At 38.3% G+C, this 18,856-nt stretch overlaps 1 protein-coding gene across 1 annotated transcript in view; it reads right to left on the bottom strand.

The window, feature by feature from the left end:
• The window catches only part of COL4A5 (collagen type IV alpha 5 chain), a 340,149-nt gene that overhangs the window by 81,168 nt on the left and 240,125 nt on the right, over positions 1-18,856 (bottom strand). The window contains exon 29 of the mRNA XM_037041949.1: positions 13,936-14,086. Within this exon, the coding sequence (XP_036897844.1) occupies positions 13,936-14,086 (151 nt within the window). The remainder of the gene's footprint in view (positions 1-13,935; positions 14,087-18,856) is intronic.

Raw genomic sequence — 18,856 nt, 5'->3', positions numbered from 1 at the left:
TGCAAGAAGAACTCAAAGTCCCAGAGCCAATAACTCTAAGCGACCAACAGATTGCCAGCCTCTCAGAAGCCCAATTTAAGACACTATTTATCAGGATGCTCACAGAATTGGTAGAGTACAGTCACAAATTAGAGGAACATATGAACGCTAAACTAATTGAAATGAAGGGAGATATCCAGGAAACCAATAGCGATGGAAAGGAAACTGGGACTCAAATCAATGGAATGGACGAGAAGGAAGAAGGAAACATCCAACCAGAAAGGAATGAAGAAATGAGAATTCAAAACAATGAGGAGAGGCTTAGGAACCTCCAGGACATCTTTAAACGTTCCAACATCCGGATTATAGGGGTACCAGAAGGGGGAAAGAAACAGCCACGAGTGGAAAACTTATTTGAACAAATAATAAAGGAGAACTTCCCCAGTCTGGCAAAGGAAATAGACTTCCAGGAAATCCAGGAAGCTCAGAGAGTCCCAAAGAAGTTGGACCCAAGAAGGAACACACCAAGGCACATCATAATTACATTAGCCAAGACTAAAATGAAGGAGAGAATCCTAGAAGCAGCAAGGGATAAGGGGACAGTCACCTACAAAGGAGTACCCATCAGACTGTCAGCGGATTTCTCAAAAGAGACCTTACAGGCAAGAAGGGGCTGGAAAGAAGTATTCCAAGTCATGAAATCCAAAGACCTACAGCCAAGATTGCTTTATCCAGCAAAACTTTCATTTAGAATGGAAGGACAGATAAAGTGCTTCTCAAATAAAGTCAAGTTCAAGGAGTTCATCATCACCAAGCCCTTATTATATGAAATGCTAAAGGGACTTATATAAGAAAAAAAAGATGAAAAATATTAACAGTGAAAGGACAGCAAACACACAGTTATTAACAACCACACCTAAAACAAAAACAAACCAAGAGGACAGCTAGGTCAGGAGTGGAACCATAGAAATGAAGAACACATGGAGGGTTAGAAACAGGGGGGTGGGAGGAGGAGAAGGGGGAGAAAGCACAGAAAATAACATAGATGGTAGGTAGAAAATAGATAGGGGGGAAGGTGAGAATAGTGGGGGAAATGTAGAATCTAAAGAACTTGAGACACATGGTTATAAACTAAGGGGGGGAGAATAGTGGGGGAGGGAGTGTGCGGGTGGAGGGGAATGAAGGGGTGGAATAGAACAACTGTAATGGTATAATCAATAAAATATATTAAAAAAGAGATGTATACAGTAAAGAAAAATTATTTTGAGAGGATGGGGGAAGCAAACTAATGAGAGGAAGGAGCAAAGCCCAGGTTGAGTGATGGTAAAAAAAGAAAAAAAGGGACAGAGAAAACAATGAAATAAAATTCTTCACTCAAATGATCAGGGGCAAAGGCTAAATAGAGTAAGAAAGCAGGAGAGTATTCTATGGAATTTAAAGTGCAAACGAGTAGTGAACAAATGTGAGTTCCTTTGGAGAAGTACAAAAGTAACTGTGATATTTCACCCAACTAGCCACTGTTTATAAAAAGTGAAAAATAAATAAGACTCTTATTAGAAGGAAAAAATGTGAGCTCAGTTGAGAAAGAAGAGTGCTTATATGAGATTAGATGGAGGAGAACTAGTGAAAGTAAGGCATAGAAACTTGGTGTAGTGTGAGAGAAAATAAAGTTAACCACAATAACACTCAGGAAGATGGCAAAATGGATTAAGACCAGGAAAGGGTGCTGTGTTGCATTTGGAAAAACAATAGTATGATAACTAATATGTAATCTGAATAAAAAGAATAAAAATTAAAAGACCAATGGTAGTGCGTTATTTGGAATATGAGTGAAGTGAAAGAAGAAAAATTAAAGTGACATATGAAAGGGAAACTAAAAAAACAAGTCAAACAATAAAAACAAACAAATAAAAAACTAAAGAAGCAGAAAGAAGATAAATAAAAAGAAACATGCAAGTTCTGAAGGAAAGCAAAGTGAAATTTGTCGCAGCTGTTGGTGTTCACCTTTTGTCTTCTTTCTGGATCTGTCTCCCATTTTCTCACAACTCCAGTTCTAATCATCTTACGCTTTATTTTTTAAGATAGTATAAACAATTTAATGATGTTAATTCTTCCTATCCATGAGCACAGTATATGCTTCCATTTATTATATATTCTTCAGTTTCTTCAGTGTCTTACAATTTTTGAAATACAAGTCTTTTACATTCTTGGTTACATTTATTTTTAAGTATATTTGATTGATTTTGCTATTACAGTTGTCCCAATTTTTTTCTTCCCTTTATCCCCCTCCTCCCTGCACTGCCGCCTTTACCCTACAGCATCCACCTGTCACAATTCATGTCCAGGGGCTGTACATATAACTTCTTTGGCTTCTCCATTTCCTATACTATTCTTAACCTCCCCCTGTCTATTTTGTATCTACCTATTTTACTTATTCCCTGTACTTTTCCACCCATTGTCCCCCTCTCCACTAATAATTTTTCATGTGATCTCCATTTCTGTGAAGCTGTTCCTGTTCTAGTTGTTTCCTGAGATTACTTTTTTTTTTTAGGTTCGGCCGTTGATAGTTGTGACTTCGTTGTCATTTCACTGTTCACAGATTCTATTTCTTAGATAAGTGCTTTTCCCATTTTATATAATAAGGGCTTGGTGATGCTGAACTCTTTGAACTTGACCTTATCTAGGAAGCACATTTATGTGCTCTTCCATTCCAAATGATAGCTTTGTCAGACAGAGTAATCTTGGATGTAGCACCTCGAGTTTCATGACTTTGAATACTTCTTTCCAACCCCTTCTTGCCTGTAAGGTTTCTTTGGAGCAATCATCTGATAGTCTTATGGGAACCTTGTAGGTAACACTCTCATTTTCTCTTGCTGCTTTTACGATTTTCTCCTTATCTTTAATCTTGGGTAACTTAATGATGATGTGTCTTGGTGTGTTCCTCCTTTTGTCCAATTTATTTGGGACTCTCTGAGCTTCCTGGACTTCCTGGAGGTCTATTTCCTTTGCCAGATTGGGGAAGTTCTCGTTCATTACTTTTTCAAATAAGTTTTCAAGTTCTTGTTCTTCCTGTTCTTCTGGCACTCATGATTTGAATGTTGGTGCATTTGAAGTTGTCCCAGAGGTTCCTAAGCCTTTCCTCATTTTAAAAATTTTTTTTCTCTTCATTCTGTTCCAGTTGGAACAGATTGATTTCTATTTTTGCTCCAAATTGTAGATTTGAGTCCCAGTTTCCTTCCCTTCACTGTTGGTTCCCTGTATGTTTTCCTTTACACTTTGTATAGCCTTCATTTCTTTCTTCATTTTGTGACCAAGCTAAATCAAATCTGTGAGCATCCTGATTACAAGTGCTTTGAACTGTGCATCAGATAGGTTGTCTATCTCTTCATTGCTTAGTTCTTTTTCTGGAGTTTTAACCTATTCTTTCATTTGGGTCATATATTTTTTTGTCTTGGTGCACCTGTTACATGGCAAGGGGTGGAGGCTTAGGTATTTGCCATGGTGAGGCAACCCTGTTTGCTGTGTTGTGGTGTTCTCTGTGGGGGAGGGGTCAGAGAGGGAACAATGCCACCTATTTGACTCTCGTCCCACTTTTCATCACTTTCCTCACTTCCCACAAGCAGATTATACCCTTTCAGGTGCTGATTCACAGGTGGATGGGTTTGTGTACATTTTAGGACACTGTGGGTCTTTCCAACAAACTCTCCTGTGAGGCTGGGAGTTTCTCTTGCTGCTACAAACTGCACAGATTTTTTACAGACTGGGGTTTCGAGTCTTTAGTTTCCCGTGCTGAAACTCAGTGTTTTGCAGTTTCTCTCTCCCCCCCGTTGTTTCCCCAGGCTTGTCCATAGGGTCCATCCCATTGGGTCTGTCCAATGGGTCTGTCCCATTGGGTCCATCCTGTGGGACCGTCCATTGGGTCTGCCTGCTGCTGCCTTGCCCTCCTGGTCCTCTGGCCATCGCCTTGCCATGTGTCCTCTCTGTCCAGCTGCCCAATTACACCCAGCTGCCCTTTTCTACCCCTCCTACTGTCTTGTGAATGTTTAACTCCTTGGTTGTTGGACTTCCATGACTATTTTTCTGGCAGTTCTGGTTGTTCTTTGTTTTTTTAATTGGTTGTTATCATTCTTTTCATTGTGTGAGGAAACAAAGCATTTCTGCCTACACCTCCATCTTAACCATAACTAAAAATTGCCTTGTGACCTGGCAATTCCACTGCTGGGATTATACCCTAAGAATCCTAAAACACCAATTCAAAAGAACCTATGTACCACAATGTTTAAAGCAGCACAATTTACAATAGCCAACTGCTAGAAACAGCTTAGGTGCTCAGCACTAAATGAATGGATGAAAAAAACTGAGGTACATTTACATAATAGAATGCTATGAAACAGAAAAAAAACTACCCTTCATGACACCATGGATAGAACTGGAGAGCATTATGCTAAGTGAAATAAGCCAGGTGGTGAAAGACAAATACCATAGGATCTCACCTATAAGTGGAACCTAATCAACAAAACAAACAAGTGAGGAAAATAGAACCAGGGACATGGAAATGAAGAACAAAGTGATAATGACCAGAGGGGAGAGGGAGGGAGATAACAGGGAAAAGAAAGGGAAGGTCAAGTCAAGGAACATGTATAAAATATCCATGGACAAAGACAATAGGGGACAGATTGAATGTGGAAGGTGCGGGTGGGTAAGGCAGGGGAGAGTAATGGGCTAAAATGGAGACAACTATAATTTAACAACAACTAAAAAGTGATCACAGTGTAGTTGCCACTGTGGCATTTGGGGGTAAGGACTGAGAAAAGGGCCAAAGAAAAATTTCTGGGATTATATCTTTTTTAAAGCATCTGTACAAAAGGATACATTTATTTATTTTGGAGAGAGGAGAGAGAGGCAGAGAGAGAGGGAGAAGGGAGAGAGAGAGAGAGAGAGAGAGAGATTGACATAAGAGAGAAATATTGATTGGTTGCATCCCATATAAGCCCTGTCCAGGGATCCTACCTGAAACTTAGGTATGTGTCCTGACTGAAAATGAAACCCACAATTTCTTGGTGAATGGGACAATGCTCCAACCAAGTAAGTTGCTTGGCCAGGGCTGGAGTTATATTTTGATAGGGGTTTAGGTACACAAGTGTTTGTCAAAATCCAGCAAATGTACCCTTAAGATTTGTGCATCTCATTTACTGTGAATTTTATTTTAAAAGAAAAAGAACAACCACAGAATTGTAGTTATGACATGCATGCTGAAGTAATTGGGAAGGAGTATGCAGTTGTTTAAATTTATGTTGAAATACATAAAAAATAAGTGAAAGAATGGAGAAAGAAATGGATAAATATGTGACAAAACATCTATATAAGATGTTGATGGTTAAAAATCAATGATGGATATATAATAGGCCCTCTAAAATTCTTTCTACATTACTGTACATAGAAATTTTAAAAAATGTCAGCAAAGAGGAATTCTTGAAAAGATGGCAGCAGAGTAGGACAAAGGATTTCACTTCCCCCAATGCACCAAAGGAAAACCGGGCTGACCTGTGGAGGAACAGAGTGGATAGCCAACAGGGACCCAGCATATAGGAAGGTAGGACTCCAGAAATTGGAGTGGATTCTGAACGACCAGACAGTGAGGAGAGGAGACAGGTCAATAAGGTTGGAGGGAATAGCGTAGAGGCTGCAGGCCCTCCACCGAACTGCTCCATGGCCCTGGCTGGTCCGCCTCGGTCTCTGGGAGCTGAGGGCTGGCAGTAAGGACCTTGGGAGAGACCAAGTCATCAGCTCCCCCCCTACCTGGCCAGACGCAGTTTGAAAAATGCCAGGAGAGATCTGTTTGCTTGGAGTGTCAGAGATGGGAGTGGGCATTAAACCACAGAGCTTTCATCACCCATGGAATTGCCGGCTTGGTAGAATTGAGTCGCCCCTGCTTTACACCATAGCACTGGGAAAGGTTCGCACCTAAGCCTGAGAGACCAGGGAAGCCTGGCCAGGAGCACGTGCCCACATCCCAGGCCAGGACTGTAAATCCTAGGGAAAGTCTGCTCTCAGTGGGGTGCTGGGGAGAGGCAACGGTCCAGATATTGGGAGAGCACTGGTGAGACCAGCTGAGCTCACCGAGAAGGGAGAAAGGTCACACTAATCGTCCGTCATACTGCTGCAGCTAGTGTGACCAGAAGAAAAGGTTTGACCAGCTGGAAACCAACAAGAGGTATTTTTTTAAAAATAATATTTTATTTCTTTAACTTTAGTATTGTTTTATCTTTCAATTCTTTTGCCCTCTCTCTTCTTCTTTCTTGCTTTATTCCTTCTTCCTTTCTTTTGAAGTCTACCACTTTTTCCTCCGTTCTGCTGCCTTCTTTTTTCATTTCTTTTTGGCTCCCTCCCCCCCAAGTGAGACAAAAGACTTGGAACGGTGAAAAGATGAGAGGTGGACTCAAAGAAGGGGCATCCCAACAGTAGAGACAGAGAGACAAAATTCACTTTGCTATAACAGAAAAACTAAAAGTTACTGCATATTTTTTCATTATTTTGTCATTATTCTTATATCTTTTATTTTAATAGTATCTCTGTATTCCTCCTCTTTCTGTTTAGTCTTCTTTACCTTGGCTGGATATATTGTATCACTTGACAGGTTTCCCCTGTCCCCTCAATCATAGTGTATTGCTAATTTACTGTCCTTTACTTCCCCTTGCCCAGCTAGCACACTATTGAAGGTCCAATACTTCTTAATCTTGGTATATCATAGATTCTGTCATACGATTGTTGATCTAATATTATTGTAAATAATAGTTGGTACATACTATTGTAAATACTACACAGCACCCCCCTCCGATCTTATCCCACTTCATTGTTGCCTGACCTACAATACTGTAGTGGTTAACTCTATTCTCTCTCACACTACACCTATTTATCATTCTTTATTCTCACCTTACCTCAGAATTTGATGTCCCTTAACCTCACCCCTTTCTAGAACCAAATCACAAAACTTCCCTCCCCAACAAGAGCCTTGTCTTCCTTCCATTCTTTCTAAAAAGTGGCCAGTGGAGGTGAAGATTACGGTTATTGCTGTACATAGTCAGGGGATCACCTATCTCTTCTCTACTGGCTGCTACTGTAAATATCATAGAATAATCTCCTGCTGTCAGAAACAAGTTTGCCTTCCCCTCCAACTGATCACACACACACACACACACACACACACACACACAAAAAGAGTAGGTGGAAGCAGTGAATACCAGGATACCCAGAGGAAGAGGAAACCCAACAACAAAGAAACCACCAACAGATAACAACTGAAGGAGGGAGTAGAAACGACACAAACCTGAACCACAGATGTATCTGGAAATACACCTAAACAGTGCAGAAACTAACCAGTGCAAACAACTGAAAAGGAGCAAAAGAGAATCCTCAAAACCTTGTACACACAGAAGAACTAGCTTCAACGCAACCTGCTCTCAACAGCACGGCAAAGCAAAACAGGTAGTGGATAGAAGGACCATCAGTTCACCAGCTCATGGCAAGAACCCACACAAAAAAAGACCAAGAAACAACAAAAACCCAAAGACAAACTCAGAGCCAATGTAAAAGACAGCCCAAGACCAGCAATCTGGGGAGATCAAATAGAATACACCACCGAATCTCACAAGTATTCTACCACAGATGTTCACACCATAAAGACAGGGAGCCAGAACAAATCAATTGAAGAAGCTGAAGCTAACAAGAAGAGTCTCACAAACAATGGGAAGACAAAGAAACAACCCACCAATAAGAGGAGAGGAGGAAGCCTCAGAAAGAATGCTATATGAAATAGAGGCAAGTCAGCTATCAGATATTGAATTCAAAGCACTGGTTATCAGGAAGTTCAAAGAGCTCACAATGAACTACCAGAAACTACATGGGAGCTACAATGAACTCACCACAAACATAAACTATCGGCAAGGGCTAAGAGGAAATAAAGAATACAATTTCGGAGCTGAAGAACACAGTGGAAGGAATCAAAAGCAGGATTGATGAGGCAGAAGATCTGATCAGTGAGTTTGAGGAAAAAGTAGAAAAAAATGCCAGAAAGAGCAAGAAAAGAAAAAGAGGCTTGGAAAGAATGCACAGGATTAAGAGAAATGCAAGACAATATAAAATGTAATAATACAAGAATAATAGGGATACCAGAAGGAGTACAATGAGACCAAGGGGTAGGAAATCTATTTGAAAAAGGAATGACAGAAAACTTCCCTAATTTGATGAGAAAAAAGTCACACGAATCCAGGAATCACAGAGAGTCCCAATCAAGAGGAACCCAAAGAGGCCCACTTCAAGACATATCATCATTAAAATGGCAATATTTCAAGACAAAGACAGAATCTTAAAGGCAGCAAGGGAGAAAAAAGAAGTAACATACAAGGGAGTCCCAATAAGATTGGCTGTGACTTCTCAATGGAAACGCTCCAAGCAAGAAGAGTATGGCAAGAAATATTCCAAGTAATGAGAAACAGAGGCCTTCAACCAAGGTTACTTTATCCAGCAAAGCTCTCAATCAAGACAGAAGGCCAAATAAAGAGCTTCCAAGACAAAAGAAGTCTAAAAGAATACACCTCCAAGAAACCAGCTCTAAAAGAAATACTAAAGGACTACTTTAAGGAAAGGAAGGAAAAGAGAGAAACAATGAGAAGCAAAGATATAAAAATGACAATGAATAAGTACTGATCAATAATAACCTTAAATGTAAATGAATTAAATGCTCCAATCAAAAGAAACAGAATACCTGAATGGATAAGAAAGCATGACCCACACATTTGCTGCCGACAAGAGACCCATCTCAAGACAAAAGAAATACACAGACTAAAAGTGAGGGTCTAGAAACAAATTTCAAGCAAACTAACAGGAAAAAAAAGCCGGGGTAGTAATACTCATTTCACACAAAATAGACTTTAAAAAAAGGGCCATAAAGAGAGACCCAGAAGGTCACTTCATAAGACTCAAGGGAAGAATCCACTAAGAAGACATAAACATTGTAAATATATATGTACCCAATATAGGAGCACCCAAACATATAAAAAAAACTTAGAGGGCTTCAAGAAAGACATTGACAGCAATACATTTACACTTGGGGATTTTAACACCCCACTTCCAAAAATGGACAGATCTTCCAAACGAAATATCAACTATATAGTTGATATCAACTATATATGTATCAACTATATATATAGTCCTTCATGCCAAATAAGCTAAAAACACATTCTTTTCAAATGCGCATGGAACATTTTCAAAAATAGACAACATGATAGGTCACAAAACGAGTCTCAACAAATTGAAGAAAATTGAAATCATCCCGAGCATTTTCTGTGATCAAAAGGCACTGAAACTGGAAACTGACCACAAGAAAAAAGACCCAAAACATTCAAAATCATGGAGACTGAGTAGCATGCTATTAAACAAAAAACGGGTCAAAAATAAAATTGGGGAAGAAATCAAAACATTTCTGGAAAAAAATAAAATGAACTCACAGCAACCCAAACTTATGGGACACAGTGAAGGCAGTCCTGAGAGGGAAGTTCATAGCAATACAGGCTTACCTAAAGAAGATAGAAACATTTCAAACAAACAACCTAACCCTTTGCCTGCAAGAAGTCAAGGAACAACAACAGAGACAGCCCAGAGCAAGTAGAAGGAAGGAAATAACCAAGAGCAGAGCAGAATTAAATGACACAGAGACTAAAAGCACAATTCTAAGGATCACTAAATCCAGGGGCTGTTTTTTTTTAAAGATAAACAAAATAGACAAGCCTTTAAGGAGGCTCATCAAGAAGACAGAAGACCCAAATAAACACAATCAGAAATGAAAGAGGAGAGATTACAATTGACACCACAGAAATACAAAGGATTGCAACAAATTACTATGAAGAACTGTATGCCAAGAAATTTGAAAACTTAGGTGAAATGGACAAATTTCTAGAAAAATATAATCTTCTAAAACTCAATGAACAAGAAGCAGAAAGCCTGAATAGACCAATAAGAGCAAACGAAATTGAAGCAGGAATAAAAAATCTCCCAAGCACAAAAGCCCTGGGCCAGATGGTTTCACAGGAGAATTCTACAATGCATGTAAGGAAGCACTAACTCTTATTCTTCATAGGCTATTCCAAAAATCCAAAATGAAGGAAGACCCCCAAGCTCTTTTTATGAAGCCCACATCATCCTAATCCCAAAACCAGATAAAGATACAACAGAGAAAGAAAACTTCAGGCCAATATTGCTGATGAACTTAGATGCTAAAATCCTCAACAAAATATTGGCAAATCGCATCCAACAATATATTAAAGAAATCATACACCATGACCAAGTGAGATTCATCCTAGGGATGCAAGGATGGTCCAATATTCCTAAATCAGTAAATGTAATACATCACATAAACAAAAGCAAAGAGAAAAAGCACATGATAATATCAATAGATGCAGAAAAAGCTTTTGATAAGGTACAACACCCATTTATAATAAAGGTACTCAGAAAAATGGGAATAGAGGGAGCATTCCTCAATATAATAAAGGTCATATATGAAAGACCTACAGCCAACATCATACTCAATGGGCAAAAACTAAAAACTTTTCCACTAAGATCAGGAACAAGACAAGGTTGTCCACTTTCACCACTTCTATTCAATATAGTATTGGAAGATCTAGCCACAGCGATAAGACAAGAAAAGGAAATAAAAGGCATCCAAATCGGAAAGGAGGAAACAATACTGTCATTGTTTGCAGATGACATGATAGTGTACATGGAAAATCCTATAGCCTCTACCAAAAAACTGCTCGAGCTAATAAATGAATTTGACAAAACAGCAGGATACAAAGTCAATATCCAGAAATCAAAGGCATTTTTGTATACCAACAATGAAGGGGCAGAAGCAGAAATCAAGGAAAAAATCTCATTTGATACAGTAAAAAGAAAAATAATATACCTAGGAATAAAACTAACCAAGAAGGTAAAGCAACTGTATTCAGAAAACTACAGAACACTGAAGAAAGAAATCAAGGAAGACACAAACAAATGGAAACATACTGTGTTCATGGATTGGAAGAATTAACATCATCAACATGTCCATACTACCCAAAGCGATTTACAGATTCAATGCAATACCTATTAAAGTACCAATGACATATTTCACAGACATAGAACAAACACTTCAAAATTTATATGGAAACAAAAATGACCCCAAATAGCAGCTGCAATTTTGAGAGAAAAGAACAAAGCAGGAGGGAACACAATACCTGATATCAAACTGTATTACAGGGTCACTGTAATCAAAACAGCCTGGTACTGGCATAAAAAACAGGCACATGCACCAATGGAATAGAACAGAGAGCCCAGAAATAAACCCAAATATCTACAGTCAATTAATATTTGACAAAGTTGGCAGTAACATAAAATGGAGTAAAGACAGCCTCTTCAACAAATGGTGTTGGGAGAACTGGACAGCTACTTGAAAAAAAAAAAGAAACTGGAGCACCAACTTACACCATACACCAAAATAAATTCAAGGTGGATAAAAGAGTTAAATATAAGTTGTGGAGAGGAGAACATGCCAAGAAAATCTCAGATATTTCATGGAGCAACTTTTTTAATGATATGTCCCCTACTGCAAGGGACATAAAGGAAAGAATAAACAAATGGGATCTCATCAAATTTAAGTTTTTGCACGGCTAAAGAAAACAGTATTAAAATAAAAAGAGAACCAACTGTATGGGAAAACATATTTGCCAATGATATCTCAGACAAGTGTTTAATCTCCAAAATATACAAAAAACTTACACGACTCCACTCTAGGAAAACAAGCAACCCAATTATAAAGTGGGCAAAGGAGTTGAACAGACAGTTCTCTGAGGACATACAGAAGATCCAGAGACACATGAAAAGATATTCAATATCGCCAGCTATCAGAGAGATACAAATTAAAACCACAAAGAGATACCACTTTACACCAGTCAGAATGGCCATCATAAACGAAGCAACAAACAACAAGCGTTGGAGGAGATGTGGACAAGAGGGGACCCTAATCCATTTTTGGTGGGATTGCAGACTGGTACAACCCCTGTGGAAAACAGTATGGAATTTTTCTCAGAAAACTAAAAATGGACCTGCCTTTTGACCCAGCAATTCCACTGCTGGGATTATATCCTAAGAACCCTGAAACACCAATCCAAAAGAACCTATGCACCCCAAGATTCATAGCAGTACAATTTACAGTAGCCAATACCTAGAAGTAACGTAGGTGCCTGTTAGTAAATGAATGGATCAAAAACTTATGGTACATATACACAATGGAATTCTATGCAGCAGAAAGATAGAAGGAGCTCCTACCCTTTGCAACAGCATGGATGGAACTGGAAAGCATTATGCTGAGTGAAACAAGCCAGGTGTTGAAAGACCAATACCACGTAATCTCACCTTTTACAGGAACCTAAACAACAAAACCAACAAGCAAGGAAAATAAAAACAAAGACACTGAAATAGAGAACAGGGGGACAGTGACCAGAGGGGAGAGGGAAGGGAATTTCAGGGGGAAATGTGGAAGGATTTACACAAACTAGTATAAAGGACACATCGAGAACAACTAAGGGGGGTGGAAATGGGAGGGAGGTAGGGAGCACTAGGGGGGTGAGCTTAGATGGTAGTAAAAGACCAAAAACTGTACTTGAATAATAATTAAATTAAAGAATGTTGGCAAAGAGATAAAATGTTAATTGTAGAATCTGGGTAATGGATATATAGGTATTCATTGTACTATATTTTTTCGTGTTTTTGTAAATTTTCACAATAGTGTTTAAAAGATTATGCTGAAAGCAAAATATGAACAATGACACTCAAATATGGAACAGGCTGACAGGGTTCAGAGGGGAGAGGGGAGAGAATCATAGGGGAAAATGGGAGGGACTCACATGAATAAGTATAAAGGACACATGGACAATAATTAAGGTGGGGGGCGGAAATGGGAGGGAGGTGGGGAGCACTTGGGGGGGGCAGGGCAGGGAATATAAAACAGAAAACTGTACTTGAATAAGAATTAAATTAAAAAAATAAAAGATTATGCAGAGATACCTAGTTATTTCCATCAGTTTGGCAGAAATACAAGTTTTTCAACATAGGTATTAATGCCCTGTAGAAACAGTCATACCCACGCATTGCTGCTGGGAGTGTATAATGGTGCAATGAAGAGCAATATAACAATATCTAGAGATGCACTTACCCTTCAATTCAGAAAATCCACTTTTATTTTTACTATCATACCTGTACTCATATGCAATAACATGTATGAAAGTTTATTCAACATGGGATTAGTTTTAATAAGGAAAAAATGTCAACGAGCTCAAGCTAGTAACTACTAACTGATAAAATAAGTATGGTATACCCAAGCAACTCAACATTAGTCAGCTATTTTTTTAAAGTCAAGATCTCTATGTACTCATATGGAGTGATATCTAGTATATAATGGAAGCAAAATATGTAAAGTGCAGAAAGTCAAAAAGTCATACAGTATCTTTCGAGAAGGACTTGTATTTGTCTAAAGGATCACTAGAAATAAATAAGTAACCAAAAATTACTACATGGAGGAGGGCTGGTTTGGTGGGATGGGATGGGAGTAAAAGATAGAAAACTGTACTTTAACAACATTTAAAAAATAAATTAAAAAATGACTACATAAAGAATGGGGAAGAAAAGCGTGGATGGAGATGGGATAAAAAGAAGACTTCTCAGTGTTACTTTTACACATATATGATTGTATCATTTATTCAATGAAATAAAACATAAAAGATATCCATGAAGAATGAAAAAAAGCAATTGACAGAGTAGCATCATAGATTTTTTAGTTAATTGGACTCGTCACCCACAAATTTTCCCAACAGTTTCAATATCTATAAAATCTAAAAGCAAATTGAGAAGTAGCAACATCCTTCATACCTTTTGGTCCAGGTAGCCCATCCAATCCAGTGTGTCCTGGAGAACCTGGAGGTCCTGGGAAACCATGATCTCCTTTTGGACCAAGTGTTCCTTTGAAACCTGGAAGTCCTGGAGGCCCTGGTGACCCAGGTAGCCCAAATCCTGGTTCTCCCTAGAGCACACACATGACAAAACACAACAAAAACTCCTGTGACTTTCTCGGTACTGATTGTTTATCACAGACAATTTAAAGGACAAAATACAAGGTAATTCTGCTACCCCCATGAACAATTAAATTAAAAGTAATTGGTGTGTTGGAGAGAATACCAGGAAGGATAGAGAACAGGGCTTAGTAAAACAAATTAAATAATTTGCACTGGTTTCAGGACCAGAAAGAGATAACTGAGAGAATATAAGAGTAAACCCAAGTGAGGACATGTGATTACAGACTGAGTATTAGATGATTGTTTTTAATTTGAATAATTATGGCATTTTGGTTTTTGTATAAGTTTCCACTTACTTAGAGATGGATACTAAAGTATTTATAGGTGAACTGGAAGCATTCTGACATTTGAGTTAATACTTCAGCAAAGGAAGAAGGAACAGATGAAGTAAATGTGATAAAATTTTGGTAATTGGAAATGTGAGTGATAGATATATGAAAGTAATTGTATCATTCCTTTACTTTTGTACTCATTTGAAAATGTTTCTACTAAAATAAAAGCAATTAATAAATGAAGAAGTAGCTTCTTATGTGAGCTGGTGTCATGGTCAATTGTTCTTCCCATGGGGGAAAAAAAACTTGTAATGATGAAAACACAGGAAGTTTAAATTAAGCACAGAAAATACAGGAGGAATCAGGATAATTACATACTGCAGCAGTTTGTTGAAGGCTGACCAAAGAAACTTTTATTTATTTATTCACGTATTTCAAAAAATTAAAAGATTTCATTTATTTATTTTTGGAGAGAAGGGAACAGCAGAAGAGGGAAAGAAACATAAATGTGTGGTTGCCTCTCATGTGCCCCCCACTGGGGACCCGGCCTATAACTTAGGCATGTGCCCTGACTGGGAATTGAACAGGGAACCCTTTGGTTTGCAAGCCAGTGCTCAATTCACTGAGCCACATCATCCAGGGTTGGTTGTTTATGTTATGTGCCCTGACTGGGGATGAAACCCACAACCTTGGTGTACTTGGGCAATGCTCTAACTGAGCTAGCTGGCCAGGGCCCCAGAAAATTTTAAATCAGCTAGGACACATCATAAGGAATGCAAAGTGACTCAAACAAATTCATCATCATTATCACCATCATCATCATATTAAAAATTGATACCACTCATCTGTAACATGTGTTTGGGATGTAATCAGGACAGAGGGACAGCATGGAAAGCTCTTGACATGATATTCAACAGCATTTCAACCAATCATCAAAAACAGGCATGAACAGACATTAAATGGGATGGTGATACTACAAAGAAGCATAGGGGGAAACGATGATAGCATTCTTTTGTTTATAATCTCTTATCTCAGGAAATAATTGGTTGTTGGGAACCGCTCTGCCTGGTTTCAGAAGTTGTTACTGACCCCCGTGGCTAAGGCTGAGTGAGCGACCTCCATCCAGACTGTGAGCCACTAAGGAGACAAAGCTTATCTCTGGTAGCAAATGCTGCTTCAACTTCATCCCCCTGCCCACAATGCTTGGTCGGTTAGTCAGAGACTGTTGCAACTTCTCAGAGGAGGGGCAACCTAAGCCAGACACAATCACTTGGGAGGCCATCATGGAAGAACTCAGGGGGCTGCAACAAAAAGGGAGTGATGGACCCTCGTCCCCTGGCTATTCTGGCATAGCCGGAGTCCCCATCTCTGTCTGAGAAAAGCACTTCCTGGCTCTAATCCACTTAAGCCTGAAAACCTGTGATGGGGAAGGCAGTGCAGCCCTGTCAGGAAAGGGTAGGTTCCCCAGGGTGATCAAGCCTAAGAAAGAATATGTAAAATCCTGTGAAATCTGCTTTGTTTAGAATGCTCTCATTTAAATAATATGGGTCTGAGCAAGAAGTTTGTTCCTCAAAGTTTTATGGCTCTTTAGCTATCTGACCCTAACTGAGATAAGCCCTCATAGTTCTTTGAATGCTATCTATTGCTGTATCCTTCCCTGCATTCTTGTGCAAATGAACCCAATAAAAGCTCCTTGAGAAAGGAGATCTTGGCCCTTCTCCATTGAGGGATCTGCCACCTTGCCTCACCAAGTAGATCATGTCTTGGTAATTTCACTTTCATCCGTGGTGGATGGGGGGACTTTGTGGGCAAAGTTGCCCCCACAATTGGTCACTATGAAACACATTGGAATTTTTTTTTTGCTTCAAATATGACCTCTTGGACTATTAGAGACTGTTTTTGGTTAAATACTTTCAAATGAAAATATAATCAGTTAAGTGTCTTTATATAGTGAAGACTTGGGATGATGTGTAACTCAAAAGAGTGTTAAAACAAAGGAAATTTGAATATTAGGTGGCATGATTCCTCCACTTTGTTTTTTCTCAGGACTGCTGTTGCTATGTGGAGCTTTGTGTGGGTCCATATACATTTTTTAAATATTTGTTCTACTTCTGTGAAATATGTCATTGGAGTCTTGATAGGAATTGCATTAAATCTATAAATTGCTTAGGGAAGTATGGACATTTTAATGTAAATTGTTGCTATAGATGAATTCAGTATATGATTCCAGTTATTTGTATCTTCTTCAATTTCTTTCTTCAGTGTCTTATAATTTTCCTAGTACAGGTCTTTACATCCTTGGTTAGGGTTATTCATAGGTATTTTATTCTTATTGAAGTAATTATGAATGGGATTGTTTTCTTTCTGTTAGTCAATTATTGTAATATAAAAATGCAACGGATTTCTGGATATTAATTTTGTATCCTGCTACTTTGCTGAATTTCCCTTTCTGTTAGTCAATTATTATAATATAAAAATGCAACTGATTTCTGGATATTAATTTTGTATCCTGCTACTTTGCTGAATTCATTTATCAGTTCCTGTAGTTTCCTGGTGGAATCTTTGGGATTCTCTATGTATAGTATCATATCAGTTGAAAATAAAGGCAGTTTTATACCTCCCGTTCCAATTATTACAAGACCAGACTAATCAAAACAGCATGGTACTGGCTTAAAAACAGACACATACATCAATGGAACAGAAGTGAGAGCTCAGAAATAAACCAACACCTTTATAGTCAATAATATTCAACAGAAGAAAGCACATACAATGGGCTAAAGATGGTTTATTCAGTAAGTGGTACGGGAAAAATTTAAGAAGATAGAACACTCCCAAACTCTTTTTATGAAGCCAGCATCATCCTAATCCCAAAACCAGAAAAAGATATAACAAAGAAAAAAAACTTCAAACCAATATCATGGATGAACATCGATGCTAAAATCCTCAACAAAATATTGGCAAACCACATCCAACAATACATTAAAAAGATCACACGTGGTCTGGCTGGTGTAGCTCAGTGGATTGAGTGCGGCCTGTGACGCAAAGGGTTGCTGGTTCAATTCCCAGTTAGGGCACATACCTGGGTCATGAGCCAACACCTGGGTCATGAGTGGAGGGCGCATGACAAGCAACTGCACATTGATGTTTCTCTCCCTCTCTTTCTCCTTCCCTTCCCCTCTATCAAAAATTAAATAAATAAAGTCTTAAAAAAAAGATCACGCAACATGATCAAGTGGGATTCATCCTAGGGATGCAAGGATGGAACGATATTCACAAATCAGTAGCTTAATAAACCACATAAATAAAACAAAACACAAAAACCAAATAGTCATGTCAATAGATATGAAAAAGCATTTGATAAGGTATAGCACCCATTTATGATAAAAACACTCAGCAAAGAGGGAATAGAGGTAATATTCCTCAACATAACAAAAGCTATAAAGCATTCCTCAACCTACAGCCAACATCATACTCAATGGGCAAAAACTTAGAGCTTTCCCACTAAGATCAGGAACAAGACAAGGATGCCCGCTTCAACCACTCCTATTCAACATAGTACTGGAAGTCTTAGCCACATCAATAAGAAAAGAAAAAGAAATGAAAGGCATCCAAATTGGAAAGAAGGAAACAAAACTATCATTGTTTACAGATAACATGATAGTATACATAGAAAATCCTATAGACTTCACCAAAAAACTACTCAACCTACTAAATGAATTTGGCAAAACAGCAAGATACATACTCAATACTCAAAAATCAAAGGCATTTTTGTATACTAACAATGAAACATCAAAAACGCAAATCAGGAAAAAATCCCATTTGAAATAGCAACAAGAAAAATACAGTACCTAGGAATAAACCTAACCAAGAAGGTAAAAGACCTATGCTCAAAAAACTATACAGCACTGAAAAAAGCAATAAGGAAGACACAAATGGAAGCATGCACCATGCTCAATGACTGGAAGAATTAACATCATCAAAATGACCATACTACCCAAAGAGATTTACACATTTAATGCAATCCCTATTAAAGTATCCATGGCATATTTCACAAATATAGAACAAAAATTTCAGAAATTTATATGGAGCCATAAACAACCCCAAATAGCTGCAACAATTTTGAAAAAGAAGTACAATGCAGGAGGGATCACAATACCTGATATCAAAGTGTATATTACAAGGCCACTGTAATCAAAACAGCTTAGTACTGGCATAAAAGCAGGCACATAGACCAATGGAATAGAACAGAGAGCCCAGAAATAAACCCATCTCTCTACAGTCAATTAATATTTGACAAAATGGGAAGAAGCATAAAATGGAGAAAAATAGCCTCTTCAACAAATGGTGTTGGGAGAGTTGAACAGCTACATGCAAAAAAATGAAACTTGATCACTAACTTACACCATACACAAAAATAAATTCAAGATGGATAAAAGACTTAAATAT

The sequence above is a fragment of the Sturnira hondurensis genome, unplaced genomic scaffold, assembly GCF_014824575.4.
Source record: "Sturnira hondurensis isolate 20B ecotype Veracruz unplaced genomic scaffold, ASM1482457v3 Scaffold0003420, whole genome shotgun sequence".
Taxonomy (NCBI): domain Eukaryota; kingdom Metazoa; phylum Chordata; class Mammalia; order Chiroptera; family Phyllostomidae; genus Sturnira; species Sturnira hondurensis.
Note: the sequence above shows the minus strand (reverse complement) of the source record. Positions and strands in the feature narration are given on the sequence as shown.